The sequence below is a fragment of the Typopeltis vanoorti genome, chromosome 1, assembly GCF_054136105.1.
Source record: "Typopeltis vanoorti isolate ZY-2024b chromosome 1, IOZ_Tvanoo_1.0, whole genome shotgun sequence".
NCBI classification, from domain to species: Eukaryota; Metazoa; Arthropoda; class Arachnida; order Uropygi; family Thelyphonidae; genus Typopeltis; species Typopeltis vanoorti.
The window spans coordinates 22,797,780-22,822,695 of record NC_143549.1 but is presented as its reverse complement, the minus strand read 5'-3'; the positions used below and the strand labels follow the sequence as shown (position 1 = coordinate 22,822,695).

General features: G+C 35.1%; 1 protein-coding gene across 1 annotated transcript in view; it reads left to right on the top strand.

Annotated features, from left to right (window-relative positions):
* LOC150109830 (5-aminolevulinate synthase, erythroid-specific, mitochondrial-like) overlaps window positions 1–24,916 on the top strand; it is a 180,870-nt gene that overhangs the window by 30,209 nt on the left and 125,745 nt on the right. The window contains exon 3 of the mRNA XM_090414713.1: window positions 9,626–9,754. Within this exon, the coding sequence (XP_090270839.1) occupies window positions 9,626–9,754 (129 nt within the window). The remainder of the gene's footprint in view (window positions 1–9,625; window positions 9,755–24,916) is intronic.

The following is a 24,916-nucleotide window of genomic DNA, read 5'->3' as shown; positions in this document are numbered from 1 at the left end:
TGTTGGTGAATGCATCTGCCTGTATGGGTGGGTTTTCTATAAACTGAGGAAAGCAAGGTTCCATCAGGTCGGCGAGTGACTAGTGTGTCTAGGAAGGGGAGGTTATTGTTTTCCTCTTTTTCCAGGGTGAACTTGATTCTAGGGTGTTGGTTGTTTAAGCATGTTAGGAAGGAGAGGAGTGAATCCAGGCCATGTGGCCAAATAGCGAACACATCATCAACATAGCAAAGCCATATGGTAGGTTTTTGTGGGGCTGAGTTTAAGGCTTTCTCTTCAAAAGTTTCCATAAAGAAGTTGGCCAATGGTGGGGAAAGTGGTGAACCCATGGCTGTTCGCTCTATCTGTTTGTAGAATTTTTCCTGCCAAACGAAATAGCCTGAGTTAATTGTAAACTGAAATAGGGCTGAGATATCGGGAGGAAATTTAGCTTGGATTAGCTCTAAGGCTTCTTTGAGGGGGACATTCGTGAATAGGGAGGAGACTTCAAAACTGACCATTATGTCATTATTGGAGTGTAAGGTTTTCTATACTGACTTTGAAGTGGGCTGATTTTTTTGTGTGTGATGGTGTGTTGCCAGTATAGTGTGAGAGCGCTTTGGCTATTCACTAATGGTGTATTCACACCAAACCACATCGCCAACGATATTAGATTGGATGTAGCCTGTGTTCTCACAAAAGCAAAATCTCCAAAATCCAACATATTTATTAGTGAATACAAGTCACTACAAGAATTGAAGAGAAACAAAGAAATGGTGATCACCAAAACGGATAAGGGGAACACCACTGTGGTACTCAATCTTAATGACTACACAGGTAAGCTCAAGCCTTTACTATTAGATCGATCCAGTTACCTCCCTATTGAATACAATCCCACCAACTCTCAAATTAGAAAACTCCATAGGCTCCTTAAGAAGGTCATTTCTTGGCCTGTGGAGATTACCAACAGACTGAAACCCTATAACTCTAGCCCCCCCCCCCCCCCCCCCCCCCCCGCATATATGGGCTCCCAAAAATACATAAAGAAAATGTGCCATTACGTCCCATAGTGGATGGCATTGATTCCCCCACTTACAAACTAGCCAAGCATTTAGCCAAAGCGCTCTCACACTATACTGGCAACACACCATCACACATAAAAAAAACTCGGCCCACTTCAAAGCCAGTATAGAAAACCTTCAACTCCAACATAATGATATAATGGTCAATTTTGATGTCTCCTCCCTATTCACGAATGTCCCCCTCAAAGAAACCTTAGAGCTAATTCAAGCTAAATTTCCTCCCGATATCTCAGCCCTATTTCAGTTTACAATGAACTCAGGCTATTTTGTTTGGCAGGAAAAATTCTACAAACAGAGCGGACAGCCATGGGTTCACCACTTTCTCCACCCTTGGCCAACTTCTTTATGGAGACTTTTGAAGGGAAAGCCTTAAACTCAGCCCAACAAAAACCTACCATATGGCTTCGCTACATTGATGATGTGTTCGCTATTTGGCCACATGGCCTGGATTCACTCCTCTCCTTCCTAACACACTTAAACAACCAACACCCTAGAATCAAGTTCACCCTGGAAAAAGAGGAAAACAATAATCTCCCCTTCCTAGACACACTAGTCACCCGCCAACCTGATGGAACCTTGGTTTTCTCAGTTTATAGAAAACCCACCCATACAGGCAGATACATTCACCAACAATCCCATCACCCCCCCCACAACAATATGGAGTTATTAAGACACTATTCAACAGGGCAAAAATAATCTGTCCAAATGATCAAGCCCTAACCACTGAACTAAATCACATCCGTGACACTTTCTCAGCCAATGGCTGCCCCCCCCCCTCCCCAGAAGATACTTAACCCAGTTATCCACAACCTACCATCCCCTCTCCTTCACAAAAAAAGATTACTCTAAATCTATCACCCTTCCTACATCCCATGACTTGACCACTTGTTACAGACCACATAGAAAATTGGCTTCTCTTATCCACTCCACTAAAGACCAACCACTTCCCCTAGACCTACCTGGTGTATACCAGGTCCCTTGCAGCTGTAAATTGTCCTACTTTGGCCAAACAGGCAGGACAGCAAATATCGGAATCTCAGAACACAAGTATTACATCTGATTTCACCAGTAGAGCCACTCTGGGCTTGCAGACCACGCTCTGGATACTCGCCACAGAATAAGATGGAAGAAAGCCACAGTAATACACTGCAGCAAGTTCAAATATGAAAGACTATTCATGGAATAAGCCTCAGCCCTTAGGAACATGCCAAACCTCAACAAATTTGGATGCATGAGACTGCCCCAAATTTGGGAAACATTTATCATAAGAACTTCAGCCCAAAGGCCAGGAACTACCAATATAGCCCTCCAGGGGCACCATCAGGACTTTAAGAAAATGTTAGCTTCCTAACTTCGGTTCTCATTTGCTGTTATGTAGTACTTGTGTGCACTTCTCTTTGTATTAAGTTCCCAAGAAGATGGCAACGTGACGTTTGCCGAAATATCGGAAAGTAAAGATTAAAGTTTATTTAATTTATATTTCTAGTGTACGCTATCAATTCCTTAATTATTAGTTATCATAGTATCTCAGCAGTTGTGGCGGTGATAGTTAAAATATTGGAAAAGTTGGTTATAGTACAATTTGAGGATGGATAAGAATATAATACTGTATAGTGGGCAGTATGACTTTGTATAAGGTGGGTCTGCTTTAGTAATTTACTTACATTTTATATCTAGTGATAGTTAAATTGGATAAGGTAAATGTCTACACCATGATACTGCTGGACTTTGCAAAGCGTCTGATAGAGTGTCATGTGGAAAATTGTTACATGAGTTTTAGTAGGACAATTCAGATAGATGAATTGAAGGTATGCATCATATTAAAAGATATCAATGTGAAGATAGCAGTGGGATATGTTCAAGAGACAGTGCCTCTGATGAAGATTGTTTAATCAAGGGAGTAGAAACAGGATAAGATAATTACATTACATAAATGTGGCTCCAAGACAGAAGTAGCAAATTACAGAGCAATTATCTTAGGAGTGGTAGTTAAAGTATTGGAAAAAGTTAGTTTAGGAATGGTGGGAATATGATACTCTATGGAAGATAGCATGGCTTTGTAAAAGGTAAGTCCTGCCTTAGTAATTTATTCACATTTTTATAATAAAGTGATAGTTTTCCCTGCACTACCTGGGAAAACTATTACATAAGTTGGAGCAAATGGGAATGGATATGTGGCTGGTAGCATAGATGGAGGTTGTGGCTGACTGATAGCCATCACGGTGGTATATGGTGAAGTGGAATCAGGGAAAACGAAGGTGACTAGTTCTCTACTAGGCCACTATACTATTTCCTTTGTATGTTAAGGATTTCGGGAAAGATTTAAGGAGCAATATTCAGTTGTTTGTTGATAATGCAAAACTGGGCAGGGCAGTAGTTGATAAAGGTGATGTAGATATGAGGGTTGAAATCACCCTGCTGGGTGATTTCAACCCTCAGCCCATGTCGGTGGCACTTTTTTTGTCCAGCCAAAAACTATTGGTTGTAATATCTTTTATGATGGGACAGGTAGCACCATCTGTGATAGCGGTAAAATAACTTTAGGCTGAACACTACAATGTAGGCTGGTAGTCCATTAGTTTCGGTTTGTCCTTTCAGGTGTAAAGAGACCTCGAAGTTGCTGAAGGACAAAAAAGTCCCACCGACATGAGCAGCAGGTGTCAAATGATATATTGAGTTTGTGTTTTTTCTCATTTTTTTACTGTGTCTGGTGATATTTTTGTGCAAAAATTACTAAGAAGGGTGAGGTAAGTGTTAAAAAAATTTTTTTTTACAATTTTTGCCAAAAAAAATAGTTTTTGAGAAATGCAAATTTTTCAAAATTTTTAGCTCCAAAAATGGCTTTTCGCAAATCAATTGAGATTGTTTATTCTCTCCGCGAGTGTGAGCCCATTAATTATGTTGAGAGCAATGCATCCGAAGAAGATAAAGTAGAAGAAGGCAATAATTTTTCCACTGATGAAGAAGACGAACAGAACTTCGAGCAGCCAGTTACTCCAACTGTGGGGCGAAGACCTTATATTCGAGGTAAAAAGGTCACAAGTGGTCTTCAAATGCTCTGGAAACATCTATTCATTGGCTATTCGAATGCATTTTCCATCTCCATCAGGAGATGCATTAAGTATTCGCTGTCCATTAGATGCATGGAGCTTGCTTATATTTTGAACATTATTGTTTTGCATACTAATCAAAACATTTGATCCGTTGCAAGCAACGTAAACGATACATTTTGAATGAATGTTTTTATTAAATAAATCATGTAAATAAAAAAAAATTATGCATTTATATCATTTTTTTACCTTTTTACGATTGCTGTAAAATTAGCAACTTTCAATTGTAAAAATAATTATTGTACTTTAAAGATTTTTGTCATTAATTTTGTGTTAATGTACATACAATTACCTACAAAACTAAAAAAAAAAAAAACGAGTTTTGGTCTATTACAAGCAGAGATATGAATTTTAAAAATTTTTCAGTCTTTTTCATGCTTTTCCGACTTATTTGTTTAAACAATTATTTAAATAATTTTTTGTTATCGATTGTACCTTGGAATGTATTAACAATGTGCTCTGTGAACGCCAGCTTAATTATTCAATAAAAACATCATTTATTAAGTCCCGGACACAAAAGTCACACCAACATGGTTTACGTTGATCGAAAACAGTGACATGGGCTGAGGGTTAAATAAACTGGCAGAGAACAGTGATCTTCAATTTAACCTTGCAAAATGTAAGGTTCAGTATGAAAGATTACATAATTTGTATCATATTGATGTTTCTGGATTACAGGAAATTGATAAGATAATCATAGGAGTAGAAACACACCATATTAGAGATATGGTGGCAATGCTAGACCAATTTGAAGTTTAGAGGACATATTACGAAAGTTGGCAACATAGCTCAAAAGATTACTTTGATGGTGAAGAACACATTGACAAGTAAAGATAGGGAAGTTATTATCCCTCTTGATGTAACTTTGATTTGGCCATATCTTTACTGTGGGCAGATTTGATCACCTGGGTTTCTTCAGACAGTGGTGGAGAGGATTGATGAATGAGCAAGCTAGAGACAGGTCTGTTGAATGCTCCCTGAGGATAGATTGAAGCTGTCTGTTGCAGAGTTCAGGTGGAGGAGAGGAGGACATTATAGAAACTTATGGGAGTTTATAAGATTTGACACAAAGAAACTTCTCAATACATGATGAGTAGTGAGAGAGCAAGGGTTCATTCTGGGAAGTTGTATAAATGTGGTTAGTAAAACCAAGTGGAGCAATCATCACAACTTCTACTCATTTCCTTGGTCAGATTACTGTTTCCAGTCACCTGAATCAAACCTATGTACAGAAAGAATCGTTGAAATAATACTCATCGAACATGGAAATATTTATTCCCTGCTCTACCCTAAATTCTCGTTCCCTGTTTATGTCTTGGTTCTCCCACAGTTGTGCCAAGGCTGTAAAAAAAAAAAAAAATAAATAAATAAAAATAAATAAAAAAATAATAAAATAAATAAATAAAAAATTCAGGCATATCACATTTAGGTTGCATCCAAAACTACATATTCCTATACAGCCCACACCAGAGTCTTTAATAGTTACAAGAAAATTATCACCACACATCAAAAACTGATTTTGAGAGAGAGAGAGAGAGCTAAAAACATGAAACTTGCATCCTGCCCAAACAGTAGCCATTCCTTTTGGGCTTTTGTCATAACTTTTGCTCAACACTACTCCAAGCACTATTATACCCAGATAGTACTATTTCATCATCACCCACAGTAAAAGCCGACTTCCTGGTTTCCTAAAAATTTTGCTCTAACTGGATACCAAAAAGTCTCCTGGCCTTGATGTCATCTCTCCAATTCTTCTAAAGGTCTTCTTCTTTTCAAATCAAATGTGAATAAGTTCTTTATTTGCCCATCCACGGTACCGGTACTATAGATTGACCAATCTCTTGTGGATGGATTCTGTATAAAAAAAATAATAATAAAAAAGGGATTGCAGATTAGATTCTTTGCTTTGGGGGTGAGAAATGATTGGCACAGATTGCCAGAGGTAGTTAAGTATCCCAATGGTGGATGCATTTAAGGAGAGGTATGTTATATGAATAACGATTTGTGTGGATCTCCTGCAATGAACCTTTTGACTCCCTGAGATGCCTCATAGTATAATAATAATAATTATTATTTATTGATATTTATATTACTTTAATTGTTAATATATTATTATGTGAAGCTGATAGCATGGAGGGATGGGGTCTCTGATAGCAGTAATGTTTGAGAGAGTAGAATTCAGGAGAATGAGGATGACTAGTCGAAATGTTTCTAGTCTCTGTACTAATTTCACTTACTGTTTAATTTGTACATTGATATAAGGAATGATTTGGGGAGGGATATTCAGCTGCCTACTAATGATGCAAAACTTGGAGGGGGAGTGGTTAATAATGGCAAGGTATGAGATCCTATAGGTTTATTTCAAATGAATTGGCAGTGTGAACAAAGAATAATGGTTGTCAGTTTAATGCAGCCAAATATAAGGTTATACACTTTATGATGAGATGATTAAATATTGTGCATTACATTGATAGTACTGGATTAATTACAAGAAATTGACGAGACTAATGATTTGGAAATGATACTGGACAGGGAGTTGAATTTCGGAAGGACATATTGCAAATGCTGGTAAAGCTTCCAGGATTACTTGGATATCGAACACATTCACAAGTAGATAGCATAGTTATTAATCCCTCTTTATAAGGCTATAATATGACCTCATCTTAATATTGCATAAATTTGGTCACCTTGCTTTCTTGGGGGATGAAGATTGTGGAGAGAATCTAGAGATGAGTGACCAGGATGGTGACAGATCTGTAGAATGCTCCCTATGAGAATAGATTGAAGGTGGGAGTTACGAAGTTAAGTTGAAGGTGGTAAAGAGAAGACATGATAGAAACTTATGTAAGTTACTAAAGGGATTTGATAAGATCGACACAAAAGAAATTTTTCAATATGTGATGAGCAGGGAGAGAACTAGCCTCCCCCCTTTCAGAAGTTGTGTAAGAGTGTGGTTAGTAAGGATATGCAGACGTGATTTTTTATTTGCTTGGAGTGGCGAAGAATGACCGGTATTAGCAGAATAGTTAGGGGTGCTCTGACAGTAAATGAGTTTAAGGAAAGGTATGGTAGGGTATTGTGTGAATAATGATTAGTGGAGATAACTGTTATGATAATAAATACATCAAGGCTAGTATTGTGGTTCGAGTTGTTTAAGATGATAGACATGGTGCTTGCTGACTAAGACTACCCACAGTTGATCTGTTGAATCCATGGTGGTTTGTTATAATAATAAATAAAAATGGGTTGAATATTAATCTTTGCAAACAGTTTTTCAAGCCATTAAATGTATTAATTATTACACCCTCTGTCCAAAAAGAAACCAAACTTTTCGAAAATGGAAGAAACTAGTGGCGCCACCTGTTGTACCTTTTTGTTGTCAAAAGCAGCAACCTTCATTAGTGTTGTCAACTGTTTATGACATTTGTTTCATTAGAAGCAGAGTTATAGTGCCAAGAGTGACAGTGCGTTTTGACAAACGGGCAAAAAATGAGTTTTCAAACAGAGCTGCGATTGACTTTTGTGTTAAACTGGTAAAAGTTTTACCGAAACGGATCAAATGCTTCAAAAAGCATACAGTGATGAATGCTTATCCTGTACTCAAGTTTAGGAGTGGTTTAAGCAATTTCAAAGTGGTCGTGAGATGCTCGGTTCGTTGGATGGCCCGATGAAAAGCAGGGCCATTCAAAAACTGGACTGAGTGAAGTTAACATTCAAAAAGTGTGTGATTCCATCAAAGAAAACCCGAAATCATCCATGAGATTGATTGAAGATAAATTGGGATTCCTAAATCAACTGCGCACAACAGTTTGACCGAGAGTTTGGGCCTTCGTAAATTGAATTTGCGATTTGTTCCCCACAAGTTGACCAACGTCCAAAAAATTTATCGAATTGAACACTGCAAGGACCTCATTAAAACCGCTCGTAAGGACTCAAACCTCCTTGAAACAATAGTTACTGGTGACAAAATGTGGTGTTTTGAGTATGAGCCCGAAACAGAGTGCTGAGTGGAGACCACCAGAAGAGGGGCATCTGAAAAAAAGTCACTTGGAGAAGTCAAAAGTAAAGACAATGCTGAGAAGTTTCTATGATTCCAAGGGCATTATCCACAAAGAATTTGTTCCGCGTGGTCAAATGGTCGATGGTTATCTTGAAGTTTTGAGGTGATTGATAGCGAGAATTCGTCGCATATGGCATGAATATCGTGATGCAGGCAGCTGGTCACTTTTGCACAATAATGCACCATCTCATTGTTCGAACATTGTGAGACAGTGTTCGAGCAAAAACCAAATTTATATGTTGGAATCACTCTCCGTATTCACCTGATTTAGCACCATGTGACTTTTTTCTCTTCCCCCGACTTAATTGCTGATGAAAGGAAAGCGATACGACATCATTGAAAACGTTCAAGCGGTAGTAACCACGACCCTCAACACTATTCCAAAAAACGATATAAAAAAACTCATTTAACAAATTAATTGACCTTGCCAAACGCTGTATCGAAGCTGAAGGAGAGTATATTGATTGAAATAAATTATTTGAATAATTATAATTGGGCTGTGTTTTATTTTCTGTCAAAAGTTCAGTTTCTTTTTGGACAAAGGGTGTACATTTAACAAATTTAAAATTAATTTGAATAAATTAATTCAAAATAATAACTAAATAACAAATCAGTCCATTTCACTAGGGAAAAATATATTAAACTCCTGTACAAAAAAAAAAAAAAAATTCTTAAAAATAATAGTGACAACTTAAACTGGCAGATTTCATGGATTTACCAGAAAAGACCTTGGAGATGGCACTTCTCAGTGTGTTCAGAAAACATTATGCAGGAGCTGAAGATTGGCAGTTACTGCATAGTACCTAGGGGAAAAAATACTGTTTTAATAATTAATCAACTTTTGCAAATACTGTAAATTCACATAACAATTTTTAATAGCACAAAGTTGAACTGCTTCATTTCTAGTTAGTGGTATAGATCACTACTGTTCGTTGACTCACTTAATGAGGTGTGTGTGTAGTGGATTGATGTTTGTCTTTAGGGTATGATTTTCATTGTCTGATATCTTTCTTGGAGACCTAAAGTGTCATTAAAAATATTTAATCTCTAGAACAGAGTTTTACTTGGCTTTTACTTTGTACATTACTAATGTGGCATAAGTTATCCATTCTTTTGTGAGTGTAATTACCATTAATAAAATAATTGATTTAGCCTGCCAAGTAGGATTTCATTTGTAATTAAACTTGTGACCACTTGCATTTATTATATGCTATTCAAAATGACTAGTAAGTAATATACATTTGGCTACATATTTTGCAAATAATTCATAACTTGAAATTTAATATTACATTAACTTTGTTTATAATTAACAGAAGCTTCTAATTTCATGGAATGATGAAAATATAGGAATTCTAAGTGTAAGATTTTTTGTTACAGTCTTACAATTAATTTTTTAGCAAAAGTGGAAGATGCTAATCTGGACAAGAAGCAGTGTCCATTTCTTTCTTCTGTGGCACCTACAGTAAAAGCTGCTAGTCCAGAAATGCAACAAGATATAATTAGCATCTCCTCTGATACTAATGAAGGTAAGTAAATAAACTGATTTCATTAATATATAGTTTTTTTGTAAATATTTGGTATTTGTTGTACTTACTTGACTTATCCTCTTTGCCTCATGGCATATAAGGCAGAAAGAGGATAAGTAAAGATACCTCTGTTTTGAACCACCAGTCCAGCTTCTCTCCAGCTTTACCAGCCATCCATTCTTTTCTGCCATTCTCTGCCAAGTTAATTTGGGCGTTTCCATTTTTCTTCTGGAATTCATATCAAAATCATTCTAGGAATCTTTTCACTGTTCATTCTCGGTATTTTTCAATCCATTTTTATCATCATCATAAAATTCCTGCCATGTATCCTCAAGGGGTGTACAGGATATGATAGTACTACATGAAAAAAATTACATCATTATTAACTTCCTATCTACAATTTTCCTCCAAATCTGTCTGTTACTTGTGAAGACTCCAACTTTATCAGATCTTATATTTCTATCGTCTAAGGCACTTTGTACCGTATCAATCCACCTATATCTTGGTCTTCCTCTGGGTCGTTTTGCTACCAACCTGGCAGAGAACACTTGTTTTGCTAATCTTTCCTCTCCCATTCTGTTTAAGTGACCATACCACCTGAGATTAGCTCTGCTAACGCATTCCTGGATGTTGACAATGTCAAGTTCTTTGCTAATATCCTCGTTTTTAATATGATATTGCCATTGATGCCATCTGTTCACGCCTATAATCTTTCTCAGGACTCTCATATCTGTGGTCTCTAGTCTTTGGTCAAGTGTTTTACTTCTGACCCAGCTCTCAGATCCATAAGTTAAAACTGGTTTGAACACTGTCTTGTATACAGCTAATTTAGTGTTCCGACTAATTTCTCTCTTATTCCATATGAATTTATTCAATTGACTTCCCACCATACCAGCTTTGCTGATTCTGATGTCTATTTCTATATTTAATTTACCATCTTCAGTAAAAATTGTGCCTAAGTAGCTGAAATGTTTTACTTGTTCCACAGGTTCTCCATTCACAACACAGTTGACATTTTCAATGATTCTGCCTATTTTCATTGTCTTTGTCTTTTTACTGCTGACCTTAATACCATATCTATTAAAACAGCTATTCAATTTAGTCAGAGAATCTTGCAGACTTGTAGCGGATTTATTTAGAAGTATAACATCATCCGCATAAAGCAAAGAGCTGACATTAACATCTCCAATTTTGATATCATGTTTAATACCACTTTCCTTCATAATGTGATCCATATAGATAATGAATAACAGAGCAGATAATGTACATCCTTGTCTCACACCAGATGTAACATTAAACCATCTTCCTATACTTCATTTCTAACTGCTGACTTACAACTCAAATAAAGACTAAGTATTGCTTGATATAATGCCCCATTGACACCATATAACTGCAGCGTATTGAATAGCATCTCTCTTGGCACCTTGTCATATGCCTTTTCCAGATCGACAAAACTTAAATCCAGATCTTTGTTATATTCCCATGCTTTCTCGACTATTTGTCGTAAAGTGAAGATCTGATCCTGACAGCCTCTATTTGGCCTGAATCCAGCTTGTTCTTCACCAAGCTTTTCTTCCACAATTCTTCTCAACCGTTTCTCAAGTATACTTGCATAGATCTTGCCAGGAACACTCAGTAGGGAAATACCTCTGTAATTCTCATATTCAGTTTTATTTCCCTTTTTATATATTGGTACTGTGAGAGCTCTACTCCAATCATCGGGAATTCGTCCCTCTGTACAGGCTTTCTGAACTATGCAGTGCAACCACTGTAAGACTCTTATACCACCATACTTCTGCATTTCTGGTCGAATATCATCTACTCCTGCTGCCTTTCCACATTTCAAGCCTTTGATGGCTTTTTCTACTTCAAGTATGGATATGTATTCCTGCCTGCCTGCCTGGTCAGTGTTTTTTACCACTGTGCTGTCATCACTGCTTCTTTCATTTAGCAGTTTTTCAAAGTAATTACTCCATACTTCAAGGATATCTTTTTCTCCCATTTTCATGTCACCTTTATCATCTCTAATTCCTTTTACAGCACTCTTTCCTCCATTCTTAAGCTTCTTCAACAACCTCCAGAATATTTTGCCACCTTCTTGATATTTATTTTCTATATTCTTGCCAAAGTCCTCCCATGACTTTTGTTTAGCTAGTTTTACACAGTGTTTAGCATTCTTGCATTTGACTCTATATTCTCTAAGAGCACAAGCTGACTTATTTGACAGGTACTTTTGGTATGCTTTCTTCTTTTCCTTCACTGCCTCTTTAACTTCCTGTGTCCACCAGGGAGTTCTGATTTTTTTATCCTTACAGACAACCTCACCGCATGCCTCTCTGGCAGAATCAATGTTTGCCACTGAATCTCCAAGGTTTGGTTCCTGTTCTCAAACTCATTGTTTCTTAAATAATATATGCGTATTTTAGTCTACAGTTCACATCTGAGAGCTGCTCAACTTTTATTCGCTTTAAAACTTTCTTACATGTTATTCTTTTCAATGTGAAATTCAATTTTATCCTGCTCAAGACTAAATAGTGATCACTTCCAATTTCAAATCCTCTGTACACTCTGGTGTCCTGCACCAGGGAGAAAACATCTATCAACAATAACATAGTCAATGAGACTTTTCTTATTCCTAGCCTCTTCTCTCCATGTGAATTTGTGCACATTTTTATATTGGAACATGGTGTTAGTAATAACCAGTCCATGTCCTGAGCAGAAATCCAACAGATATTTGCCATTATTATTAGCTTTGCTCTTTTCTCCAAATTTTCCCAAAATATTTTTATATGTCTCACAATCATTTCCTACTCTGCTATTTAGATCCCCAACAAGGACCAACTTGTCATTTTTTTTTGTGTCAGTTGCTTTTTCTAAATCCTCAAAAAATTCCTCCACTTCTACCTTAGTAGAACCTTCTGTGGGACCATAGGCATAAATAAGTCTCATTGTCCAGTTCCCCATTCTCATATTTGCCCACATTACTCTACTTGAGACTGACTGCCATTCAAGATGATTAGCCTCGTATTTTGTGTTGAATACTATGGCTACTCCTTCTTTTCCTTGATTGTCATTGCCTGAATATAACATTTTGTATTTATTGCTCAGAACGATCTCACCAGTTTTGGTCTTTTTTGTTTCAGTCACCCCTATTATGTCGATCTGGTACTTATCTAATTCCTCAGCTAGCTCCATTTCTTTGCCATTCAGGCATCTTACATTGATAGTACCGATCTTTAACTCTGGTGATGTTGAGTTGGGGTTTATTTTCAGATTTGTTCCAGTAGCTGACTTTTAGCTGTTCGCCCTGGTTCCCTGACGAAAACAACGGGGGCCTTGTTCAACCAGGCGACATCTCAGCCGGCATGAAATTTTGTCATGTTGTACCATCATTCTATATTTTGGTTTAACCAATAAGAATACAATTTAGTCGGCTAAATCTTAAATTGCCAGCCCATCCTCGTCCGTTCAGTATCCAAGTAGATACCCAACAGGGTGCACCACGAGAAGGTGAGGATTGGACATTAGGTCAGAAGCCCTGGTCGGTTCTCGGCATTCCTTTAAAGGCCATGTGGAGGTCTCCTCTCAGTTATACAGCTTTGACCCTTAAGCACCCCATTTTTTTTTTTATATAATATAAACAACAATGACATATCGAACAAAAAATAATTTTATTTAATTACAGGTAATTCATGTAAGTTAAGAAAACATATAAACTATGAAACAAAATACATAGTATAAACTTATAAAATTACAAACTGTACGTAAGCTTCATTGCCCATAATGCATAAATGTTTTAGGCAAAATAAAATAAAGTGCAAAATTTAATCGTCATCACTGTCTTCAAAACAAACATTTCGTAGATGATCTTTATTTACGAGTGGCCGGACATTGTCATTACTTGAAATCTCTTGGACATTGTTTGTATAATTCTCATTGCCTACTTCAGCTGGTTTAGTTATCAATAAGTCAGCAATAAGACCTTGCTTATCACTATGCTGCAATTTTATATTTAGTTCATAATATGGAGCTAAACAAATATCTAATTGTCTCGTGAACTGGGGCGGTCCGTGCATAGGCACTGCAGAACTGCATCATCCCCAATTTTTCTCGATATATAAATATATTTATTAATATTTGCTTGTAATATTTAATTTTATCATCAGCAATCCTATACAATTTTCTTATTTTGTATAAAAAATAATAAAAATCCATCTTGTAGCACTTAGGAGGGCTAATGACACTAGCAGCACTGTGTTTACCACAGCGTCATATTGCTACAGCCGAAATACGCACGTCATAGTGAGATGCGAGCTATTAGCATAATGTGGCACTGTCCGTCGTGCAGTTCCACTGTTGTTTATATGCAGTTTGCGCAAGTAGAGTGTTCGTAGCGCTTATCGTGTTTACTCCATCTCTTTAAATATTTGGACATTACACTTAAAGGATTTAATTGGAATGTCCAAAAATTGTAAATCCATTTCTTTAATTTCATTTGAATTATACTAAACTATATAATTTTATCGATAATAAACAATATTTTTTCATGAAACAAAACAAGAATATATTTTATTTTTAAGTAATTTTGAGTTATACTAAACTGTATAATTTTATCGATAATAAACAATATTTTTTCATGTTTAATTTTTTTTTAAATTTTTACTGTAATTTTGATATTTTATCCAAACACATATACACTTTACTAAGAGTGTGTATGTATATTTTGAAAGTTACAGCACCCCATGATTTCAAGCCAATAGACGCCACTGCTCATGAATTTTCTGGAGCGCTCCATTGAGGGATCATTGTCCGTAAAATAGCTTCCTAACTTTCTTGCCAAGTCCAAATCTTCTGCTAATTTCTTTCAACTGAATTCTTTAACAGATTCATCACAATCAGAATCTTCGGCAGAACTTTCCCCACCACTTAGTTCGACGTCATCTATTAATTGTACCAGTTCCTCCTAATTTAAATCTATTTCCCATCAGTTAATTCACTAATTTTGTTTTCAACCATATCGCAAAAGCCCTCGAAGTGGCCATTACTAAAAAAAAAAATTTCACATAAAAAAAAGCTTTATATATGTATAACTCACCAGAAAATAAAGTGCTCAGCTTGAGATTAACACACTTATGATTTTTAATGCGCTTTCCTGGCAGAAAATGAAAACAACTTTTAATAATATAATAAACACTTTATACGATAAACAATTGACGTGCATGCGTGCTAAAGGGTATTTCCCCCTAATACAAATCCACTACTTATAACTACATGCGCGATACGGGCAGACACAAATTTAATGAAAATAAAATTTGATTTTTAAGTCGAGCGGTGAAAAATATATGAAAAGATAAAGGGTTACTACAATTTGTAGTAACACGCTTATGATTTTGTTTACAATTTGCAGACCGTGTTTTTATCGAAACCGCGTTGTATAAGTACCGCATTGAATAAGGGTTACTAGAATTTCTAGACAGAGTTATATCGAAACCTTGTATAAGTACCATGTTATATGAGGGTTACCTGTATATCATACCATTTCTTTAATCCTGGATGTGTTCAAATTTATAAGATTTTGTTAATGCTAATTTTTACCCTATATATCTAACACTGTTGAAGTTGCCAATTTGTATTCACCAGTCTGTGAAGAAAAAAATCATGCATTTTACTTAGACCATTTGTTGTTTTTTTTATTAATGATTCTATTTGTCACTACATTTTTGCTTCCAATATCTTGAATCACTGATACAAAAAATCTGTTTCATTTCTGCCATTATGAACAAACATTGAAACATTCAGTAAAAACACATTCTCATCACAGTAAAACCCATAGTATAGACATATAACTACATCAATCATCATCATCAAATTCCTGCCATGTACCCTCAAGGGGTGTACAGGATATGATAGTACTACATGAAAAAAATTACATCATTATTAATTTCCTATCTACAATTTTCCTCCAAATCAGTCTGTTACTTGTCAAGACTCCAACATTATCAGATCTTATATTTCTATCGTCTAAAGCACTTTGTACCGTATCAATCCACCTATATCTTGGTCTTCCTCTGGGTTGTTTTGCTGCCAACCTAGCAGAGAACACTTGTTTTGCTAATCTTTCCTTGCCCATTCTGTTTAAGTGACCATACCACATGAGATTAGCTCTGCTAACGCATTCCTGGATGCTGACAATGTCAAGTTCTTTCCTAATATCCTCGTTTTTAATATGATACTGCCATTGATGCCATCTGTTCATGCCTATAATCTTTCTCAGGACTCTCATATCTGTGGTCTCTAGTCTTTGGTCAAGTGTTTTACTTCTGACCCAGCTCTCAGATCCATAAATTAAAACTGGTTTGAACACTGTCTTGTATACAGCTAATTTAGTGTTCCGACTAATTTCTCTTTTATTCCATATGAATTTATTCAATTGACTTCCCACCATACCAGCTTTGCTGATTCTGTTGTCTATTTCTATATTTAATTTACCATCTTCAGTAAAAATCATGCCTAAATAGCCAAAATGTTTTACTTGTTCCAAAGGTTCTCCATTCACAACACAGTTGACATTTTCAATGATTGTGCCTATTTTCATTGTCTTTGTCTTTTTATTGCTGACCTTCATACCATATCTATTACAACAGCTATTCAATTTAGTCAGAGAATCTTGCAGACTTGTAGCGGATTTATTTAGAAGTATAACATCCGCATAAAGCAAAGAGCTGACATTAACATCTCCAATTTTGATATCATGTTTAATACCACTCTCCTTCATAATGTGATCCATATAGATAATGAATAACAGAGGGAATAATGTACATCCTTGTCTCACACCAGATTTAACATTAAACCATCTTCCTGTACTTCCTTCAATTCTAACTGCTGACTTACAACTCAAATAAAGACTAAGTATTGCTTGATATAATGCCCCATTGACACCACATAACTGCAGCGTATTGAATAGCTTCTCTCTTGGCACCTTGTCATATGCCTTTTCCAGATCGACAAAACTTAAATCCAGATCTTTGTTATATTCCCATGCTTTCTCGACTATTTGTCGTAAAGTGAAGATCTGATCCTGACAGCCTCTATTTGGCCTGAATCCAGCTTGTTCTTCACCAAGCTTTTCTTCCACAATTCTTCTCAACCGTTTCTCAAGTATACTTGCATAGATCTTGCCAGGAACACTCAGTAGGGAAATACCTCTGTAATTCTCACATGCAGTTTTATTTCCCTTTTTATATATGGGTACTATGAGAGCTCTACTCCAATCATCGGGAATTCGTCCCTCTGTCCAGGCTTTCTGAACTATGCATTGCAGCCACTGTAAAACTCTTATACCACCATACTTCAGCGTTTCTGTTTGAATATCATCTACTCCTGCTGCCTTTCCACGTTTCAAGCCTTTGATTGCTTTTTCTACTTCAAGTATGGATATGCATTCCTGACTGCATGCCTGGTCAGTGTTTTTTACCACTGTGCTGTCATCACTGCTTCTTTCATTTAGCAATTTTTCAAAGCAATTACTCCATACTTCAAGGATATCTTTTTCTCCCATTTTCATGTCACCTTTATCATCTCTAATTCCTTTTACAGTACTCTTTCCTCCATTCTTAAGCTTCTTCAACAACCTCCAGAATATTTTGACACCTTCTTGATATTTATTTTCTATATTCTTGCCAAAGTCCTCCCATGACTTTCGTTTAGCTAGTTTTACACAGTGTTTAGCATTCTTGCATTTGTCTCTATATTCTCTAAGAGCACAAGCTGACTTATTTGACAGGAACTTTTAGTATGCTTTCTTCTTTTCCTTCACTGCCTCTTTAATTTCCTGTGTCCACCAGGGAGTTCTGATTTTTTTATCCTTACAGACAACCTCACCACATGCCTCTCTGGCAGAATCAATCAAGGTTTGATTCCTGTTCTCAAACTCTTCCATTTTTTCTTCAATAATCTTTGTGTATTTTAGTCTACAGCTCACATCTGAGAGCTGCTCAACTTTTATTCGCTTTAAAACTTTCTTAAATGTTATTCTTTTCAATATGAAATTCAATTTTATCCTGCTCAAGACTAAATAGTGATCACTTCCAATTTCAAATCCTCTGTACACTCTGGTGTCCTGCACCAGGGAGAAAACATCACTATCAACAATAACATAGTCAATGAGACTTTTCTTATTCCTAGCCTCTTCTCTCCATGTGAATTTGTGCACATATTTATGTTGGAACATGGTGTTAGTAATAACCAGTCCATGTCCTGAGCAGAAATCCAACAGATATTTGCCATTATTATTAGCTTTGCTCTTTTCTCCAAATTTTCCCAAAATATTTTTGTATGTCTCACAATCATTTCCTACTTTGCTATTTAGATCCCTAACAAGGACCAACTTTTCATTTTTCATTGTGTCAGTTGCTTTTTCTAAATCCTCAAAAAATTCCTCCACTTCTACCTTAGTAGAACCTTCTGTGGGACTATAGGCACAAATAAGTCTCATTTCCAGTTCCCCATTCTCATATTTGCTCACATTACTTGAGACCGACTGCCATTCAAGAAGATTAGCCTCATATTTTGTGTTGAATACTATGGCTACTCCTTTTCCTTGAATTCTGAATGGCTTCAAAATTGTCAGATGACAATGTCAGTGATGTTATATGACATGGCAGCAACTCAGAAAGCAATTGTAAAATCATTGTAAAGAAATTTTTTGGGAAGATGAGTACTTTTCTCAATTTTCCAAGTTTTAATATCCACTATTAACTATTCGCATTCTACATATTACATCACCGGGTAAGAAATGATGATCTAACTACCGTTGTCTGCTGCATTTCAATATTAAGTTGACATGTAATAATTAATTGGTTTCTTCGTGGTACAATTGAGTGCTCTCTAAAGATAAAATAATGCATGCATATCCTGTTCTCTCAGTGGTCATATTCAATCAGAACAAAATCATTGAAAATCAACAAAACAGGTATTTGTAATGACTTGTCACATTTATTCTCCAATAAATGTGACAAGCAAGGTAAAACAAACAAAATCTATTGATGACATAAATCATCATCATTTTCATCATTATCCTCAAATTCCTGACATGTATCCTCAAGGGACATACAGGATATCATAGTACTACATGAAAAACTTACATTATTACTAACTTCCTATCTACAATTTTCCTCCAAACCAAAATGTTACCTGTCAAGACTCCAACATTATCAAATCTTATATTTCTGTCTTCTAAGGCACTTTTTTACCGTATCAATCCACCTAATATCTTGGCCTTCCTCTGGGTTTTTTTCCCAGAGAATGCTTCTTTTGCTAATCTTTCATCTCCCATTCTGTTTAAGTGACCATATCACCTACAATAAACTCTGCTAATGCATTCCTGGATGCTGACCAGAGCCGGCACTAGGGTCTTTGCCACTCGCATGCAATTTATATCTAAGCGCCCTTGTAGCTATCTGGGAGTGTGTGGTTCTTTTATGTCGATAACAAAAATTTAAATTATTTGAAATTTCTTAAATTTTGACAGAACAGCCACACGTTGGTTCGTTAAATGTAACGAATCGGGGGCGTTGACTAGGCAGGATAATCGTTAAAAACCCGTATATTCAAAAAATTCTCAAAAATTAAAGCAAATTTTGATAAAGCCACTTCACTTTAATTGTTGAATATAATGATACAGGGATTATAGCCTTCTCACCGACCCGAATCACTAACAAAATTAAAATGAATTTTAATTAAAGTTAAAATTTATTTGAACTAAAGTTTAAAAAATTTTTCATTTTACAAGTTACTAAATTCTTAGTAACTTGTAAAATTTTTTAAATAATTTTTATAAGTGGAACTATCTTTCAGGAAAATAAAAGAAACTCAAGATAGAAGAGAAAATAAGAAAAGAATTCAGAAATAATTAGAACATTTAATATAAGTATTCAAAAAATAACAACTTTACAGAATAACAGAAAATAAATTAAATTACATAAATATACTTGAAATTTTTTTTATTAAAATTTTAAGGTTTTTGATTTCATATTCAGAAAATTAGAAATAATGGTCTTAACGTCTAATTCCGCACATATATCATTTTCAATAGTTATTAATGCCAAACTTACAAGCATTTTTTGTGACATACTTGTTCTTAAGTAGGTTTAATCAATTTCAACTTGGAAAAGGAACGTCACCGCTCGCTACACTAACAGTTAAGGTTAATAGTATTCTTAAAGTAATTGAAAAGTTAGGGAAAGATAAATTATTGGACACAATAAAATTAAGAATATCGAAAGGGCTTTTGAATATTTAAATTATCCTTCCGAAAAATATCCCAGAAAGCACATAACTCGTCACATAGTTCTATTACATTTACGTCTTTATTGTTGCAGTCCTTCAAGAGATTCTCTAAATCGTCACAAATTTTTCGTAAATCTTCGTTATTAATTTGTAATAATCTATACAAGAAATTGAAATTATCATATGTTTTTAGTTGTTGAAAACGTTCTATTGACAAACCCACTGCAGCGTCTAGAAGTGTATAAAACACATTCACTCTAAATTTATCTTCTGGTGATTGTGGCGTTTCGTCATGATGCTCGTAGTCAAATTGTCGTGTCTTCTTTCGTCGTCGGACTTCCGTACCAGTTTTAAATTCTTGTTCTCCGTCCACCTCTTCACTCAGTTCTTTTGCCGTTTTTATAACTTCTTTAAAATTTGTATCTGATCGATACTCTTGTAAGATTATTTTTGAAGCATTTTACTGAAGGATCAAACAGAGTGTTTGATAAATTCTAAAGCAAGTGTAATGTTCATATTTTTGTCTTGAAGCATTTTACTCACAGGGTTTATTCTGTTAAGTAAATCATGCAAGTTATAAGAGAGCAAATAAATTTGTAGTCCTTTATTTTAGCACATAATGTTTATGCTTCATGCTGAGTTTCTTTATTAAAATTTTCATTATTAAAAATTTCAAAAAGTGCATCGTAAATTTCTCCTAACTGATATCGTAGAGGGCGGATTGCATTAATTTTACTTTCCCATCGCATTTTTGATGGCTGTTTCAATGTTAAAATTTTTATGAACTTTAAAAGGATTGCCCAATGTTTGTAAGAGAATGAAAAGAAATCCATTTTTATCTGCTTTTTTTTTTTTTTCATCTGTATGCTTTTTTGCTCAGTCAACTTATGTAAGTCATTTGTTATACATTGGTGCAGAAATTTTGTTTGAAAACTATGTAATTTAGCTTCTTGTTTTTTGGTCATCTTTAACGTCACTGATCCATATAATAATATGGCTTAACATCGCTATTGAAGATCTTTATTTAGGTTTTATTATGATATTTTCCATATATTTTGATGATTTCCATATATTTAATTTTCTGAAAGCAGTACTGGCTTTCACAATTTGTTTCATTATATCTTTGTCTGTTCCCTTAAGTATTTGCTCTCAAGTATGTTAAATTCTTTTGGTGATCTTAACTTTTGATATCAAAAGTATGTCATCAGCATAATCTAGACCTTCTAATTGTGATATAGAATTCCACTGAATTACTCTTCTTGCACCTTTTCTGTTAATCCAGTAACTGTTAAACAATAAACCAACATTACAAAAACCTTGCCTTACGTGAGATCTTATCTCAAACCATTCAGATGTTTGCTGTCCAATAACATGTTTATTTCCTTTTTTTGGAAGTTTATTTTGCACTTGGTTAGACTATGATAAATTTAGTTTAATTCTTTATCCAAGTGTAAGCAAACAAAGTTTGCGCCTGAAAATATCTTAAGGATAGAGGTAAGGTGGTACATCCCTTGGCAACTCATAGCAAAGGTGGACCAAGATCTCATCACTCCTTGTCAGTATCTCCCATAATGCAATAGCATCCCCTTATGGACATGTATACTGCTATGCATTAAGTGAAAGCCACTACCCAGACCAGTTTCGACCTTTATTGAGGCCTCGTCAGTGGGAGGCAGACCCAGAGTGGTGATACTAAGACAAAAGCAATGGAGAGGTCATATTTACCTATATTATGGGAGATACTGAGACAAAGAGTGATGAGAGCTTGGTCCACCTTTGCTATGAGTTGCAAAGGGATGGTACCACCTTACCTCAGTCCTGAAGATATTTTCAGGCGTAAACTTTGTTTGCTTACACTTGGATAAAGGATTAAACTAAATTTATTTATCATAAACATTTATTTTCCTTATACATTTCTTTTGATTATTCTCACATAGAAATTCATAGTCAGAAATTCCATAACTTGTAATAATTAACACCATAATGTTTCTTTATCAATGTTTCAAGTGCTTTAGTAAAATCTATAAAATGTAGGTATAATGGACTTCTAAGTTCTATGCTTCATTCAGTGATGTTCGTTAAAGTAAAATAGTGATGCACAGTACTTCCATCTGTTCTATAACCAGCATGTAAATACTTTAATATCTGCTCTTTACAGAAAATTTTTGCAGGTATTGAAAAGTAGACTAATTCCCCTCTAGTTCTTATCTAGTGAAATCTCATTTCTTTGGAATTATAATTATCATTGCTTCTTTCCAGTGTTTAGGTATATATATTTTCAGTCTCTAGCAAATTGTTAAAGATCAGTTGCACTTTATCAGCAGGAATTTCTTTAGTTGACTAAGCATTTTTATTACTATATTATCATTGCCTGAAGCGTTTTCACTTTTCTCTATTATATTTGTTATTTCATTTTTTTATATATAGGTTCTGATTTAATATATAAAGCTATGTTTACTTACTCAGTCTTTATATTTCCTAATGTTGCAGCCTTTTGTGCTTCTTCTGCCAAATTGTCTGCATAATTCCTTTTCTCTTCTCTTGCAGATCTTTTAACTAACTTGTCTTTCTCTCTATAAGCACTCAAAGATTTCTTTAGTACTGTGGGATTTAGCATTTTCAAACATCATTTTAACTTTGGCCTTCTATGATAGGCCTTGTCTAGTAGCCAATTCTTGTTCTTTTTCCCTTTCTATGCACCCAAACAGTCTCTTGCAACTTTGCTATATACCATTTAAAAATTTTTCCATTTCTCTTCAATCATGTCTTCTGGGCTTTCTATCAGTTTCTAGCTTCCCATTTTCTAAAATATGAAATTGATTTTTTTATCATAACCAAAATTTTTTCTTAATTTGCTTTATTTTTAATTTAGACATATCATATATTATTCTTTCATTTTGATTTCTTTTTTTTTTTTAATCCCATGCAGTTTTAATTTAATTTAATTTTGACTATTGTTAAGTAATGATCAGATCCTACATCAGCTCCTCACCTTACTTTAAGATCTAAGAGTGAACTCCTAAAATTATCCTTGATTGCAGTATGATTTGGGTTTTGGTTTTATCATCTGGTGACATCCAGGTATATGCATCTCTTTATGTTTAAATAAGCTTCCTCCTATCACAGTTATTCATTTCACAAAATACCGCCAGTAGATCACCATTCTCACTTTTTGAACTACATTCTTCATTACCTACTACACTCTCATCTTCATTGTTTCTTTTGCCAACTTTAGAATTCATGTCACCAATAAGAATAACCATTTTCATGCTTCAGTATTTGTTCTATACATCTCTATAAATTATCACAAAAATTCTCTTTATTATTAGTTGGTGCATAAACTTGTGTTATGGTTAATTCAATACATCTTATGAGCTTCCAATTTATCAAGCTTTTAATTGTCTCTGCCCTAAATATAAGTGCCACATCAATTTCATCACTTTCATCTGATCCTGACAATATTTGATATCCATCTACAGTTCCCACTCTTCCAAAGTCCATTTCAGCTCACGTATTACTTATTTCTTAATTGCTTATTCCTCAGCTCACTTATTAGCTGTATAAAATAAAATTATCATGTTATGTTGATGATGATAATAACAGGAATTATAAAGGGTTAAAGCTAGATAACTAGGAGAGGACCTCCACATAGCCTTAAGAAATGTGAAGGATCAAACAGAGTTTCTGGTAATTATATATTTGGTTTAATCCTTTATTCAAGTGTAAGCAAACAAAGTTTGTGCCTGAAGTATTTTCAGGACTGGGGCAATTTGTGATAAAGGTGGTATAAGTTCCTCATCACTTGCCTCAGTATCTCCCAAAATGCAAAGCACATCTCCTTGTGGACATGTATAATGCTATGCATTAAGAGAAGGGCCACTACCCAGACCGGTTTCGACCTTTATTGAGGTCTCATCAGTGGGAGCCAGACCCAGAGGTGGTGATACTAAGGTAGAAGTAATGGAGGAGTCATATTTACTATTTCCCTCAGTAAAGGTCGAAACCAGTCTTGGATAAAGGATTAAACCAAATATATAATTATAGCATAGCCAAGTGAAAAAAAACTTTCATCAGGGTTTCTGGTCTAATGTAAAACCCTCACTTTTTCAAGGTGCACCCCCCATTAGTAGGTATTTACCTGAACATTGAATGAATGATCTACTGGTGGCAATTTGGGATTTGGTGTCAAAAAAGTTCCATTTTATTAGCTTAAACCAAATAAAATTATACTACATGACAGAATTTCATGCCACTGTTTCATTGGAGAACCAGGACAGACAACAAAAAGTCAGCTGCAGCCAGAAACTTCATCGGAGTTCAAGGTTAGCATGATTGACATCATGTACATCAACCAAAAAACAAAGAAGCAAAAAAAAAAAAAAAATGAACAATTTGGATAAATGCACATAGACTTAATAGGTATTACTGAAACAAAGAACACAATAATGGGTGTGATTCTTCTAACATCAAATATAGGATGTTATATTCAGGCAATACTTATCAGGAAAAAGGAGTAGATATAGTATTTAACACTAAATATGAGGATAAATTTGAATTGCAAACAATTGCAAGCTGAGCGATGTGGACAAATATCAGAATGGGGATTTGGACAATTAGCCTTATTCATGCCTATATTCCCACAGAAAGTAAACTAAAAAAAGTGAACTTTTTAAGTCATTAGAGCAGGCAGCTAACAAATAAAATGGAAAAAGTGCCTTGTTGGAGATTTAAACAGCAGAGAAGGAAATGAATCCTACCAGGCATAGAAATGTTTTGGGAAAAATAGGAAAAAAGGATAAGGCTAATAATAATGGTAAGTACCTGCTGGATTTCTACTCAGGATACAGACTAGTAATTACTAATACTGTTTCAAGA